The sequence below is a fragment of the Dendroctonus ponderosae genome, unplaced genomic scaffold (assembly GCF_020466585.1).
Source record: "Dendroctonus ponderosae isolate FM_Combo_2020 unplaced genomic scaffold, Dpon_F_20191213v2 Dpon_F_20191213_1, whole genome shotgun sequence".
NCBI classification, from domain to species: Eukaryota; Metazoa; Arthropoda; class Insecta; order Coleoptera; family Curculionidae; genus Dendroctonus; species Dendroctonus ponderosae.
In genome coordinates, this window is record NW_026017110.1 from 46,103,255 (window position 1) to 46,118,768 (window position 15,514).

Here is a 15,514-nt window from a genome sequence, read left to right on the forward strand (position 1 = left end):
GCGACTCACTGTTTTTCCACCGAAAACAAGTAAAAAAATCTATTTATAAAAAATATTGCGCAGTTCACTAGCAGCATGACTTTCCAGTTCGTTTGAGTGGGAAAATGTCCTGATTAATAGGAAAACAAACATCCTTCATAGAATCTGAAGTTCGATTTTTCCGGCTTGTTGGTAGAACTTTCATTCAAAATTCAATCTATTTTCAAGTTGCCAGCCGAAAATCCTGGCGAATAGTCAACCCAATTCCGAAAAGCTCATCAAGACATGCAATATATGTACTATGTAATCAGCAACAACAACCAGTCAGTTTATTAAACAAATTCGTTAATGTGAGTTTCTGTATCATTCAGTTCAGTTCAGCTTCTCAACTGGTATTTAACAGAATTGAAGACAATTAAAAACATGTGTTGCAGAAGATAAAGGTTTCCCGATTTCGTTACGCAACACGTGTTAGAAACGGATTTTCGAATTGTTGAGTTTTCCGTGGGGTTTTTGTCTTCATTTTCGTTTTGAGTGGCCAATCGATCATGACTGTGGGAGACGCTGAAACCGGAGAATTCAATGGGAAGGAGTTTCCCCAAGAAAATGGTGATAAAACAGGTATGCAGTTTTCGTGTGTTTGTTCTTTCAAAGATTATTAATTTTTTTATCTTTTACGGTGATTGTTTCGGATTAACATAGTGTTTTATAGGGACTTTCAATTTATATACTGGCTTTATATGGACTATTTGGGACCATTTAGAAGCGCAACTTTTTTCTGCATTGAAGAGCGAAAAACACTGCAAAATTCAGCTGAATTAAATTCATAATTTATCAAAATATTGTTGAAAAATCCCCCGTGGTTTGAAAATTAGTCCACTTATTACCATCTACCTGTGATTTGTGATAAAAGAAGCAACAACTTCTGATCAACTGCAAATGCTTGTTTACTAATCTGTAACTTCTAAACCCGACCAGGCAGCAACTTGACGTTTTCAAGTTTTTTAGAAGACCCTTGGGTCTCAAAGCTTTGAAAGTTTCATTTAAATCACGTAAGATCCTGGTTTTTTCCAGATTAGTGAATGATGAACCGAAATTGAACATTTTCACCCAACTGCTCCCCCTTATTTAAAAATTTGTAACTTTCAATTTACAATAGACATCCACTTGAAATTCTCACATTCTATAGAAAACACTTTGAGTTGAAAACTCGAAAAATTTCACTTCAATCGCGCAAGATCTTGATTTTTGCCCGATTTGTGAAATATGACCCCAAAATTAACATTTTCGCCCTAATGCACGTCCTCCTGTAAACAGTCGTAGCTTAAAACGTATACTCGGCTACAATTGCAATTTCACACATCCGCTGGAAGACATGTGGAACTCAAAACTTGGAAATTTTCACTCAAATTGACCAAGACACTGATTTTCGGAAGATTTGTGAATGGTGACCTGAAATTGAGCATTTTCGCCCAACTGCACGCATTTATTCAAAAATTCGTAACTTCGAATTTAGATCAAACAGCAATTTGAAATTCGCACACCCTATAGAAAACAATTCAAGCTGAATACGCGAGAAACTTCACTTCGATCCCTAAATATTTTAATTTTTGACATTTTTGTGAATGAAGACCCGAAAACTAACAATTGCGCCCAACTGCACGCCCTTATTTGACGAGTCGTAACTTCCAATCCAGAACAGGTAGCAGGTTGAAATTCACAAACTTTATACAAAATACGAGAAGCTAAAAATGCCAAAAATTTCCCTTCAACATTGCAAAATTCCGGCTTTTGCCAGCCTTGTGTTTAATCGACTGAAAATGCACGCCCTACTCAGAAATTTACACTCAAATCTCGGAAGATCCTGATTTTTGCCAAATTTTTGAGTGATGAACCGAAAATAAACATTTCTGCACGCCCTTTCTTAAAAATTCGTAACTCACCCATGCACAATATATCCTTCCTTATTTAACTTTGGAAGTCAAAAAAATCTGAAGTGTAGATCATCCAAAGCCCATTTTTTATAAATCTCAAAGTTCTATTGGGTTTTAAATTTCTTCACTTTGCATTCGGAAGTGTTGAATCTGAGCTATTAGAACACGAATTTAGCGCTCCTCGTTGGTCTATTCCCAGCGAAAAATATTTGCTTGGCTTAAATTATTTTTCTGATATTTCTGTGTGCTTTTCTTCTATTGAAACTGCACTCAAAACGTTTGTATTAAATGAGTTTTTTAGTGACGATTTAATAACACATTTATATCGCCATGTTTGTATGTAATATTTGCTTAAATAGGTAAATATTTGCTGTTAAAGTAGACTTTTAGAAGGACTAGAGGACTTATACACATATTTATTTACAGGAATCGGTTCTGATATAAACGTCATGGCTCTCAAGGTGGATTTTGTTTTCTTAATTGTGCTTTAATACATTTTGATCGTGTAATTTCCATTCCTTTGTACTATTGGTTACTTTGCACAAAAATATTTTGCTAGAAACTATAAATGCGTAAAATTAACTAAACCGTGCTGTTGTTTTCACCACAGTTACAGCCAGGAGGAGGAGCGCGACTATTTTACATTTGTTTATATTTCACTCTCAATATGTCCGTAGGTAAACTTTAGCAGCCAGAAACAGTTTATCATTTTTGCATTCAGATTGAACAGTTTGAGTGCATAGATTCAAATGATCATTGTGCCTCTGACCATCTCTTGACCCTAAAAACCCCATTGTAAAAAGAACTTTTCTTTGTCGATAAATTTTAAAAAAAGTCCAAGAGCCTTGTAATAAAGCACCCAAGACTTTCTCGCCCAAAAATTTACCGAAATAACTTTTCTAACATCTCTAATGTTGCATTTAGTTAGTGAAATTCTTATAATAAACAACGTCCATGTGAAATGAAAGAATCAAACGTATTTTCAACACGTGCGATTAACGCAAACATTTTGATAACACATTGTAATAAGTAAAATTGATAAGCGAAGGACATTGAAAGAATCCACAATAATATTATTGTCGGAAAAGATCCGCAATCTTCCACTTCAACAGAGATATTGAGCGCAATTTTACTTCACTTCTACTCAAAAATGTCCATAAAAGTCGAAGACTCGAAGACTAAGTGCAAGCTGTTTTCAAAACAGTTCGAAAACTACTTAGAAAATTGCAATTTCTTTGCCACTAACATCAGACTACTCCCGAAAATCCGGCAACTTTCAACTGTAAATACTCTAAAATGTACTGGTTTGTTAAAATAATGACCAGCAGATTGCATGACGCTGTAAAAATTGATAAAAGGTCAACGATAAATGAATACGATCGTCATTCTGAAATCATGAATTTAATATAATCGAATGCATACATAAATTGATCTTTGATTTCAATGAAAAATCGGATTATATTTCGATGAAGTAACCATAAGCATTTGAAAACCTTCGAATTAAATAAATTGGCTACCGTGTATGTGGTGTAGATGTAATCCATATATTTCCAAATAGTGGTTCAAAATGCGCGCTTTATGTTGCGCTCGTCTTTCAAAAATTATATTTTCCAAAGTAAAAGGCGCGTAGCCACTCGAAATTTTCAGCATCATTAGAGGATGGTTCCCTCCACAAGAGGATTTCTTTTATTGAAATTTCACTAATTCCTCGGTTTTGTCAGCTTTGTAAATATATCGGTCTCAAAATGGGTGATTTTACCCAACTGCGCTCCCAAATTTGAAAAATCGCATGTTTCAAGCAAAAGCGAGGAACACTTGTAAATTTTTACTAACATTAGAAAACACTTCACTATGTGGGTCACAACCATTTCATTAAAATCACTTGAAATTTCTCAGTTTTGTCAGCTTCGAAAATATCGATAGCAAAGTGAATGTTTTGTGAATGCAAAATCGCATATTTTATGAAAGAACGAGTAAATTAAATTTTCACTACCGTTTAAAAACACTTCATTCTATAGGTGATCAACAATTCATATGAAGAGGTGAAGAAAATGAAGGTTTTAATTCAAGTGCGCTGCATCTTTTAAAAAATCGCAATTTTCAAGCTAAAGCGAGAAGCAAATTGAAATTTTTACCATGGTTGGAAATCATTTTAGTCTGCTGGTGATGAAAATCTTATTCAAGTCATTCAAAATTTTCAGTTTTGCCCGCTTCGTAAATGTCTGTCTTAAAATGGATGTTTTCACTTAACTACGCTCCATATTTTGAAAAATAGTATTTTTCAAGATAAAGCGAGTAGCAATTTTATATTTTCACCATTGTTAGCAGACACGTCAGTCTACCGGTATCAAAAATTTTATTAAAATCTCTCGAAATTCCCAATTTTGTCAGCTTCTGAAATATCTCAAAATGGATGTCCTTAATCAACTGTGTTCCACCTATTCAAAAATTGCGTCTTTAAGGCAAAGCGAGTAGCAATCTTCAAGCACGTTTCATAACCGATAGATAGAGGGTTCATTCCATAGGTGATAAAAATTCCAAATATATATAATGACTCAAAATTGTCAGCTTTTTTCACTCGTATCTCAAAATACCTTCACGGAACCCCGCTTTGATCTTTCAAGTGTTGCATTTTTTCAGCTAAGGCGAATGGCAATTTCCAATTTTCCCCATCGGTAGAAAACGTTTCACTCTACAGGTGATAAAAATTTCATTAATAGTTCACGAAATTCTCAATTTTGTCAGCTGCGTAAATATCGGTCTCAAAATGGGTATTTTCACTCAACTGCGCTCTTTGTTTTCAAAAATTTCATCCTTCAAACTAATGCTAGTAGCAATTTCAAATTTTCGTCATAGTTAGAAGACACTTTACTTTAGAGGTCCTATAAATTTCAGAAAAATTATTAGAAATTCTCAGTTTTGTTCTCAGTTGAGAAAATCTCTAAATTAATTTTTACTCAACTGCGCTCTGTTATTTAAAAATCCGCGTTAAAAATTAAAGTCCAAATTACAAAAAATGTCGATTCGAGAGTCTAAAGATTCTGAAAGTTTCGTAAAAATCGCGGAGAATTCCGATTTTTGTCAGCCGGGTTAATTTGAGTCTCAATATTGGCCTTATGGAAGTTTTAACTGAACGGTCAACGAGACCAGTTGCTTTCATTTCTTGAAGATATAAAAGTATATCATCCATTTTCCATTTTCCAACAAATATTTTGTAATTATTAGGAAATTAAAATTTATATAATTGATTTCCAAGTATTTAGTATAAATTCATATTCAGTTCCCCACGATTTTTTTCCTTTAAAAACAATTTCGAAAAATGCAGTACAACATTTGTGTGTCTAAAAATTAACTCACTAACAGCCCGTAAAAGAACGATATTCTGCCACTGGCTTTTAAGCTCAAAGGCTTAAAGGCTGGCTTTTAAGCTTGCAAAAAAGAAGCTTCCTGACAGTCAGTTCAAACTTTTTTGGACCCAAAAGTTGCATAATATTTTTGCTTCGGCACTCAAAAAATCTCTTGAACTGTGACTGGAAGTTCGTGGTAAGAATGGTGGAACACAGACATTCTTAGACTGGACTAGAAACAAAAGTACAAACAGAAAAAGAGTAAAAGAGCTTTTTTCCTCTAAACTGAAAAAACCTAAAAAACTTTAAATTTTATATAATGAAACATGGTCCTCCGATGGCTCGTTTCCGGAACTAATCAATTGATTTTTTCATTAGGAAGCTTAAAAACTCATATAAAATTCCTGAATCTTTAACTTTTTTTGCTCTGGAAATCTTGGCTTTTTCTATAAATATTAACTGCACAAATTCAATTGAAACTGCCAGCACTCGATTACTGCTAATTAGTTTTTTCCCAACGTTTATATATAAACTGCGTTATTGAACGTTTCATTACTTTAAGCGACGATTTTTATCTGCATTTATTAAGTGAGTTGCGAAAGGTTGCATTGCAATCGAATGGTACCGACCTTTACGTTGATGCATTGAAACTGGGTGAAAATTATGGATAAAACCGAACCTCTAGAAAAAGTGGCTCTGCATGCAGGTATTTTTGTTCGCTCATTTGTCTGAAAATCTCACGTTTATTAGTAGAATTATCATTTTCATTATTGTTTCAGAATCCGAAGAGCCGGCAGACTTTGAGAAGGCGATAGTGGCAGCCAAATGGGGAAAGTTTCATTTGCTGGTCTACGCAATATCAATTACATCAGGATGGTCGTCGATTTTTGAGACCACAACAATGTCGTACGTGTTTCCAGCAGCCGAATGCGACTTGGACTTAAAGCTGGAGCACAAAGGCTTACTGAATGCTATTACCTACACAGGTGCACATAATAACTGGCTGAAACAGTAGAGAAGCGACTGAACATGCAAATTTCTAGGCATGATCTCGACTGGATTCGTATGGGGCTATTTATGCGACACATTGGGCAGGAAAAAGCTGCTGGTGACTGGCTACTTGTTGGATGCGATTTTCGTTTTTCTTGCCTCCTCGTCGCAAAGCTTTGCCATGCTTATGGTGGCAAAGTTTTTCGGGGGGTTCATGTAAGTAGGGCCAAAAAATCGGAGAATTGTGAAAAAAACGGAACTTGTCTAAGGACTTTGTCATAAACTAAGCAGAATTAAATTAGTAAACTAAATACTCACTTCAAGACTGTTAAGGTTTAAGTATGTGTTTCTAAGAAGAGACGTGGATAATTTATGGGTGCCCATTTTTTCCGGTTCTGCTTTTTCTGCGAAAAAATCAAAAGATTTTTCTTGACCTTCCTCTTCTAAGAGATCCAAAATTCGGTTTTTATGTTCATCTTTTCCTTCTAAGCATTTTGCCTCCTGTTATTTGTTCTTCTTCAGTCTGTGTGTTTCTATTGGTTCGTCTGTTTCACTATCACTGTCCAAAACCATTCGTTTGCTCTTACATGTTGCGTCAAATTTCTTCCTAATATTCACCAACAAATTCAATACAACTTTGGTTTTCAGGAATGATTAATTTTCTGCCCTGAATCCTTTCTTTCAGGTGCTAAAAGCCTTACTATCATTCTTCCTTCTCTCCGAAGAATTTTAGGCAGTATTCCTAATCTTTCTCTTCTGAGACTTCGAAAAACCATTTTTCCTGTTCCGCTTTCTCTTCTGCGTGTCTTCTCTGTTACCTTTTCTTCTTCTGTTTGTTCGTTTTGATGGGATCTTCTGTCTTACTACCATTATCCAAATCAATTCGTTTGTTCTTACATGTAGATTCAAACTTTTCCCTGATATTCATCAATGCGTTCAATACACTTTCATGTTTTAATTGATTATTTTCTTGCTCCGGATACTTTACTTCGGGTTCTGAAAGGCCTTACTCTCGTTCTTTCTTCTCTTTTGAATTGAAGGTGACTTTCCTGATATTTCTCTTTTAAGAGCCCAAAAATCGTTTTCCTTAGTCTTCTTTCCCGTCGAAGCGACTTGTCGCCTGTACTTTTTTCTCTTTGATCTCCATTTCTTCTCAACTCTAAATGCTTGATTTAATTTTACTTCCATTTTGCTTCCCGAAAATATGAAAATTGGACGCTTTTTCTAGTAACTTTATAAATTAGAAGTATTCTCTTATTGAATTTGTCATATTGCAAAGTAAGTGGATAAGTAGTTGCAATGAAAAATACTCCCTTCTCTTGGAAATGCTTTCAAAATTTACCAAACCGTATAATAACCAAAAAAATATATTTAAACTAAAAAATCTCGTCACTTTTCGAAATGCGATATTTTTCTTGTAAAAGTTGTCATCAAAGTATCACCTTTTGCCCGTGTTTTTATGTCGAAAAACGGTAAATTTTCTGTTTTTTTTTCAGAATTAATGGTCCATTTTCCGCAATCACCACATATTTATCAGAATTGCATTGTACGAAACAGAGAGGCAAAGCCCAATTCCTCCTTGGTATAATATACAGTGCAGGAACTCTGGTCTTGCCTGTGCTGGCCATCTACATTCTACCACTGAACATCCGAATCAATTTGGGAGACATTTTCGGTAAATATTGCTTAAAACTGGTTTTTTTTTCATTTATTTTTTTATATTTCGTCTGCAGTAATACATTCCTGGAATATCTACCTGTTCATTTGCGCTTTTGTGCCGCTCACAAGCGCCATCGCATTTCTATTTCTGCCGGAAAGCCCGAAATTCCTGATGACTACCGGCAAAAACGAAAAGGCCTTAAAAGTGTTCAAGAAAATCTACAGCATGAATACGGGCCAACCTGAGGAAACCTTTCCGGTAAGTGAAAGGAAATTTGCTTAACTCTGTTGAAAGTTTTCGGAAATCCTGCAAAATGGAACATATTTTCAATCAATCGATAAAGGGGTGAAGATTTATTGCAAAATAAAAGGGAACATTTTTTACATTAGAAATAATCGAATAAAACCCATTTTGTCTGCTTGAATCCCACGGCAATTTCTTATTAAAAAACACTTACTAAAGGGACCTCAATTTTTTTAAATTTTTTCATAAAATCGCCTCGTTTAAGATAATTTTGAATTTATTTCTTAATTAAATTCAAATTAGTGCTATCTTAATAAATAAAGGGATTTTTCGCGGCTTAAACTAGGCCTGGGTAACTCAATGAATTTTTAGGAGTTGGCGCAGTGCTACGCAAATGGCTTGGTGCGCCAACCCAACGCACCGGCGCAGTAACTCAGTTCCGTTGCAGGGAAAATGTTGATTACTCTTTTTACTTGTTTTTGGAGTTATTTTAAGGGCCCTTTATCCATAATATTTTCAACATTTTTTCAAAATTTCAGAATTTTCTAGTTTTAGCAGTTACTTTTTTTCTAAATGCTCAATTTTTAAAAAAAAATCCTTAAAAATACTGGCAATCTTCAGGTACTTTTCGCAAAAACATGATGAAATATATTTTATTAGAATACTTGCGTTCTTCGTCCCATCGTAAAAAGTTTCAAAATCCCTTTCCAGCTTCGAATTTGGGACAAAAATCAAATAATTGAAAAGATGAATTGAATCAGCGAAAGTTTATATTAAATTATTTGGAAAATTATCTCGTTACCTCAATTCCTCTGAAGACTGTAGAGTTTGTTAAAAAATGTGTTTTTTAGATTTGACTGATTTTTTTCGCTTTACGTTCCCCTAAAAAACGCTCTATTTTGTAGAGTTTCACTTTAAAATACTGACGATCTGGAGGTATTTTATTCGAAAAATTACAAGATAAATCTATAGCTTTGTAGGAATTTTAGAAAAACTTATTTTAGCCTCAAATTCGGGACAAAACCGAAAATAAATTTCTCCCGTTTTTTCCCGAAAATCTTTAAGATTTTCTCTAAAACCGATCACAAAACTAAAAGTTTTTAATAGAAAACGCAAAAAACCCATTATTTTCTGATGATTTTCCTCTTTTCAGCCAAAAATGACAACATTACTTTTGCTGGAAAATTCGCTTCATTCATCGGCTTGCAGGGAACTTTAGAAAACTCTTTTCAGCTTCGACCCTGGCACAAAAAACCAAATAATTTTATCCAGTTTCTTTACTGAAAGTAATTAAGATTATCTTGAATAAACGGCTAGAGAGCAAAAGTTTCCAGAAAATTATTTGGAAAATTCGCCACCCTCATCGCTATGAAGATTTTTCTTTTAAATTTCAGGTCATTTCAGTTTTAGCAAAGTTTCTATTAAGCAATTATTACTACGCAAAAAACGTATTATTTTTAGTTTCACTTAAAATACTGACAATCTTCAGGTATTTTCTGTGAAAATTATAAAATAAATTTTATTGGAGCGCTCGGCTCCTGAACAACTTTGTAAATTTTTTCATCGAACCTTTTGCAGCTTTGCATTTTGAACAAAACAACAACAAAAAATCGAAACAAAGTTGTCTTGTTTTTTTTCAACAAAATTTGGGATTCCTCAAAAAACGACCAGAGAAATCAAAAGCATATAATCAATATTTGGAAAATTCGTCACCCTCATCGCTCTGAAAATTGTTTAAGTTTTTTTTAAATTTCCGGATTTTCCCGTTTTAGACCAAATAATTTCAATCAATTGTATGCGCAAAAGCAATATGTTGACAACTTTTTTTGTTAGATGTTAAAATTCCGTCATCGGCCATGAGTTAAAACCCATTAACCAATGAGTTAAATAAAACTCATTAACTCAGAGAGGGGCAACAACTCATAAACGCAACTCAACACAGTCTTACTCAGGCCTAGCTTAAACGAATCCTGCCGAAAGCAGTAAATTTTTTCTTGCTCCAAAAATTATTTGTCCGTTTAAGACGCTCTAAAAATCTTCTTTACCTTAAGAAACCGAGTTAAAATTTGGCAAAAACTTACACTTTCTTGCAAAATGTGCCGCTTGCAGAAAGCTAGAAAACCCAGTAACAATGTTTGGTTGTATGTGAAATTGCAACGATTATCAATATTATGGACTGAAGAAAAATGTGAATTTAAAAAAAAAATCTAGTTTTGGCCCGTATGGATCTCCAAAGCAGACAACAGTTTTAAAGGTTGCTGACATGCGAAAAACTTCCCTCCCCAAAGCCGCATAAATTATTGAGCCGCGCAAACGATCTGAAGCGATTAAGCCTAAGCTTGTTCAAGAACCACTTTGATGAAGCGCTTTAAAATCCCACTCCCAAAAAATGTAAAGTTGAAAATTCTCGAATTCACAATGACCCCGAATTAATTCTTTTAGATAAAGTCGCTTCAAAATGAAATTGAACTCAACTCCGGCAACAAATACGGCAAAGTAACAGCAAATCGTAGCAAGTCGAAAGCGTTTTTAGAGGGCTGGCAGCAACTGAAGCCTCTATTCCATCGACCATACAGATCGAAGATCATTCTTGTGTGCATTATTCAGTGCCTTACAATGAACAGGCACGTATGCAGCATTTGAACCAATCCTGTCTAATGTCGATAATTTTAGTTTAAACACTTTGAGACTTTGGCTGCCTCAAATCTTTCAGGCTATGAACGACTACGAATTGGCTCACAATAGTTCTGCAGCTCTGTGCGATGCCGTCGCAGCCTTCAAACCCAACGAGACTTTGGAACTTGAACCGACTGAATGTGTTGTGGTAACGTTGAAAAATGCTTTTGAAAACATGCATTCTTCTTAATCTGACGATTTTCCTTTTAGAACACCAACAATAATTCAGTGTACATCAACTCGATTATCGTGTGCGTGGCCACAATTCTTGCCTACGTTATTGCTACCGGACTTATTAACAAAGTTGGAAAGAAGCGATTGTTTGGTAAGAGTATTTCGACTGCTTATTCTATCATCAAAAGTGGATGTTTTCCCACTTGAATATTGATTGAATTGCACACTCATTTCCACAAATCTGGTCTTCAATGCTACCTGAACAGTGATTAAACTTCTTTTTTTTTCAGTTCTCATGAGCGTTACTTCTGGAGTATCGGCCATGGCCCTGTATTTCTCAAGATCCACAGTGGTTACACTGATTCTGGCATCCATATTTATAGGAGCAGGAAGCGTTACGATCAATAATATGCTTGCGGTGATCGTGGAAATGTTCCCTACAACCTTAAGGTAACAGCAAACGAAGTTTTTCGTATAAAGGAGTATCGCGAAAAAAAAGACAAATTCTTGAGTGCAAACAATTCCAGTTGCTGAAAAATACAAAATCGGCAGAACGGCTCTGAAATGCCATGTTCAATGAAACAAGAAACTCTCATTCCGTACTATTTCGAATTATTGAAGCGTCAATCTGAATTTAAGCGAAGAAAAATCGTGCACTTGGGACAAAAACTGATCGATTATAGACTGGACTGCACCACACGATTATGTGAAGTTTCATTTTTTCAACATTCCGTCCATGGACCTAGATGAAAGTGAAACTTGAAATAAAAACTTGCACTTGTTGAGGCCAAAGTTTCTCTATCGCAGCTCAAGTGGTTTGGCAATTATGAGCGAAATCGCAAGTAAAACTTGAAACGCCCAAGTGCACAATTGGCGCTTCTCTTATTGTCTAAGTAAAAATTTTCCAAAACTCTCTCCAGCTTTGAAGCTGGACGGGAGTTTCCAAAAGTTGAAAATGAAGTTTCAGCTGCTTGAGGCCGAAATTTCACGTCCACAGCTCAAGTTATTTGGCAATTATGAGCGAAAGTGCAAGTAAAAGTTAAACGCCCAAGTGCGCAATTAGCGCTTCTCTTAGTGTCTAAGTCGAATTTTTTCAAAGCTCTCTCCGCCTTTGGAGCTGGAGGGGAGTTTCCGAAAGTTGAAAATGAAGTTTCAGCTGCTTGAGGCCAAAATTTCACGTCCGCAGCTGAAGTGGTTTGGCAATTATGAGCGAAATTGCAAGTAAAAGTTGAACGCCCAAGTGCGCAATTAGTGCTTCTCTTAGTGTCTAAGTCGAATTTTTTTAAAACTCTCTCCGGCTTTGAAGCTGGAAGGGAATTTCCAAGAGTTGAAAAAGAAGTTTCAGCTGCTTGAAGCCAAAATTTCATTATCGCTGCTCAATTGGTTTGCAATTTGTGAGAAGTTGAATCCTCAAGAGCACATTTGGCGTTTATCAGTCCCACGTGAACATTTTTTCGAAACTCTTGATGAAACTTTCAGCATGTTTAGAGTCAAGTGTTTCCTAAGCTAAGCCTAAGTTCAAATTGCGATCGGTGGTTTGAAGGTACGAATTTCTAAAGAAAAGGGTCGATTGAAAACATCCATTTGAGCACATCGTTTACTAAGCTAGAAAAATTGTTTTTTCAGGTTTCAAATCAGCGAGTTGCGTGAAATTCGCAGCATTTATATGGCGAATTGTCTTCTAAGAACTGTGAATGTTTCAAGTATCTACTTGCTCTCTGCGCTCTTTTAAATAAAAGAGCGCAGTTGGATAAAAATTGCCATCTGAGGCCAACATTTACTGGGTCGGTAAAATTCACGGTTTCTAAAGTTTTCTTCACCAAATTTACACCTAAAGCACTTTCACCATTTTGAGACTCAAGGGTTTTGCATGGATTGTGAAAATTTCATGCTGTTGCTTGTCGCCGTTCGTAAGTTACGAAAGTTTAACGAAATCGTCACCTAAACATGGCAATAAACCTAGGGGATGAGTTATTTACGAAACTTTCTCAGCTACATTGATGGTTTTGGTCGTACCAAAAAGTGCCTTTTTATAGGTAAAACCCACTTTGTCATTGTCGTACACAAAATCGTTCACTTGTAAAAATTTTGCAGGCTTTTTTATACAGGCCACCTTTTCGCGAATATTTAAAAAACATGTCTTTATCTTGATGATAATCCTGCCTCATTTTCAGGACTATGACCGTGGCCCTGGCAATGATGAGTGGTAGAGCTGGAGCTGTTCTGGGCAACACTTTGTATCCACTTTTGTTGAAAGCAGGTTGTGGCCCCGTATTTTTCTACAACGGACTGTTGAGTCTTAGTAAGTTGTTTTCCGTGTAGAATTCACGTGAATTCATGTATAATCAAAGTCCATGTCATTAAAAAAAGGCTTCAATTGCTTCAATTAATTTAATTAATCATTTGCAGGTTGCGGGCTTCTAGTGTTGCTGCTTCCAGTGGACGAGTCAGCTTCCTTAACTTAAAATGCATTTTGGTTTTATAATAAAGTATTTTGTTTTATAGACAGGATTTAATTGCTCCACGTTAGTGACCTAAATATTTTCATTTTCGATTGCGGTTTCTTTCCTCCTATTCCTTCTTATGAGATTGAACTCAAATACTTTCTTGTTTGGAATTTACCTGGAAAAACACATCAATGTTGCTTGTTGGTTTAAAGCGAACAGAAAATTGTGTCAGAACCGACATTTCCTAAGCCGAGTTGAAGAAATTAAAGGCATAAATGCCAGAAAGCCACGTACAGAGCAACGCTTTACTCTTCGCACTCCTCAAAGTCATCCCAATGAATTCTGATTGCAAATTCGGCTTTTCGAGACAAATTCCGCATAAAATAAGCCCCATATTGATGGGTGGTTTTCGTTACGAATTTGCTACTTTTAGCGGTTTTTTTTTGCAAAAGTCGCCCATCGGCATGATGTTCGTTTTCAGCTAAAAGCGTTGAAACCCATTTCGTTTGCAGGTTTGAAAGCAGGAAATTTTACCACCTCAAACCAGAAAAAAATCATTGCAAAAAGACAAACCCTTTGAAAAGTGCGAAAGATCTTGCAACTTGTCTGCGGAAAAGGTTAACTTTTTCAACCTTTTAAAATCAATCTCAATTTATTTTATATACAGGGTGTTTCGTAAATATGTATAATTCTAGTAATTTTAGAAGGGGGTCTCAGTGAGAAGGTTTCATTATTGAGATATTTGATCTCCAAAATGGCGGAAAATATTAGTTTTTGTTGTTTTCCTTTAAAACGGCTAAACATAGAAACTTCAACTTTGGTATACATTATTATGATGAGAAAAGTTCAAGTGCACACAAAAAATTTATGAACAAAACAAAAGTAGGGGTTCCACATTTCTACTCGGTATAAAAGTACACTGAACTACAAAACACTACCATAGAATGGCACTCAATTAGCTTATAATGTGTGCCAAAATTGAATTTTCTACGTTTAACCGTTTTAAAGAAAAAAACAGAAACTATAATTTTTCGGCATTTTGGAGATCAAATATCTCAAAAATGAGACATCAAATAAAAAAATTATTTGGAAGACCCCCTTCTAAAATGACTAGTAGAATACGCTGTTAAAATATTTTAACATATTTACGGAACACCCTGTATATATTGTAACGGAAATGCCCTGGGGTACTCACGTTTGGAATGGGAGATCGAAATTCATGGTATTTCAGTAAATGGGAGCTCCATTTGGGCCCCATTTACTGTCAAATATGACACTGACAAGCGGGAAGTCTCGCACCTGTTCTGGAGATTTCTAGAACTATCTGGGATACCTGGAGGAAACTATATAAGCGAAGACGAGAACCACACAGGGGGAGTGAAGTGACAGCAGCGTCCAAGTGCAGAAGGGGTTAAACTCCGGGAGTCGGAAGAGCGAGTTTTCCGCCTGTTACTGTTATTGTTTGTGAAGTTGACGGTAATTTTGAAGTTAGTTTGTTCCTGTTCCGTATTTAAAGTTGTACCGAGTGGAATAAAAGTTGGAAGCAGAAGAAAGAGTTTGATACTCGGCCATCCACGGTACAATATATTTTTGGTTTCAAACCAATGTTTTCAAGCACAATCTTAAAATCCATCAAACTGCAAAAAAATGTTCCGTTGCAACTTGATTATATGGACAGGGTCGGCTTGATTTTTTTCAAGTGATTTCAATCATGATTTAAATCACCTGACTTTTTTGAAAAAAAAAATCACGATTTAAATCAAAGTTCATTTTTTCAAAAAACTTTATAATTCCACTCAAAAAATAACAGAACAGAACACAAATAATTCTAAGAAATGAAAATCAAAATAGAAAACGGTACATATGAACTTAAAAATTAAACGGTATTAATGGTAAACTAAATAATACTAAAACGGAAATCACTTCTCTTTCTCTTAATTTTCGTTATAAAGTCTGAAGAGGAACACTAATTTCCCTTCTTTTTCGATTCCCAATCTGTTCCTGATATCCGAATGAACAAATCCGAATGTGCTGAACATCCTTTCGACAGACGCAGAAGATGCA

The 15,514-nt window shown here is 35.3% G+C and overlaps 1 protein-coding gene and 1 long non-coding RNA gene across 2 annotated transcripts; one reads left to right on the forward strand and one right to left on the reverse strand.

The window, feature by feature from the left end:
* Positions 1 to 297: 297 nt before the first annotated feature.
* Positions 298 to 13,507, forward strand: LOC109533976 (synaptic vesicle glycoprotein 2C). The gene is made up of 11 exons (XM_019899508.2): positions 298 to 600; positions 6,040 to 6,246; positions 6,304 to 6,466; positions 7,747 to 7,925; positions 7,984 to 8,168; positions 10,596 to 10,777; positions 10,827 to 10,977; positions 11,040 to 11,154; positions 11,294 to 11,453; positions 13,178 to 13,305; positions 13,413 to 13,507. Exons 1-11 carry the CDS (start codon positions 528 to 530, stop codon positions 13,466 to 13,468), a joined length of 1,599 nt encoding a protein of 532 aa, XP_019755067.2. The 5' UTR covers positions 298 to 527; the 3' UTR covers positions 13,469 to 13,507.
* LOC125504964 lies at positions 13,414 to 14,685 on the reverse strand. Its single transcript, XR_007281842.1, has 2 exons — positions 14,646 to 14,685; positions 13,414 to 13,625 (listed from the first exon to the last, which is right to left on the reverse strand). It is a non-coding gene; the product is annotated as an uncharacterized LOC125504964 (long non-coding RNA).
* Between the last annotated feature and the right edge of the window lie 829 nt (positions 14,686 to 15,514).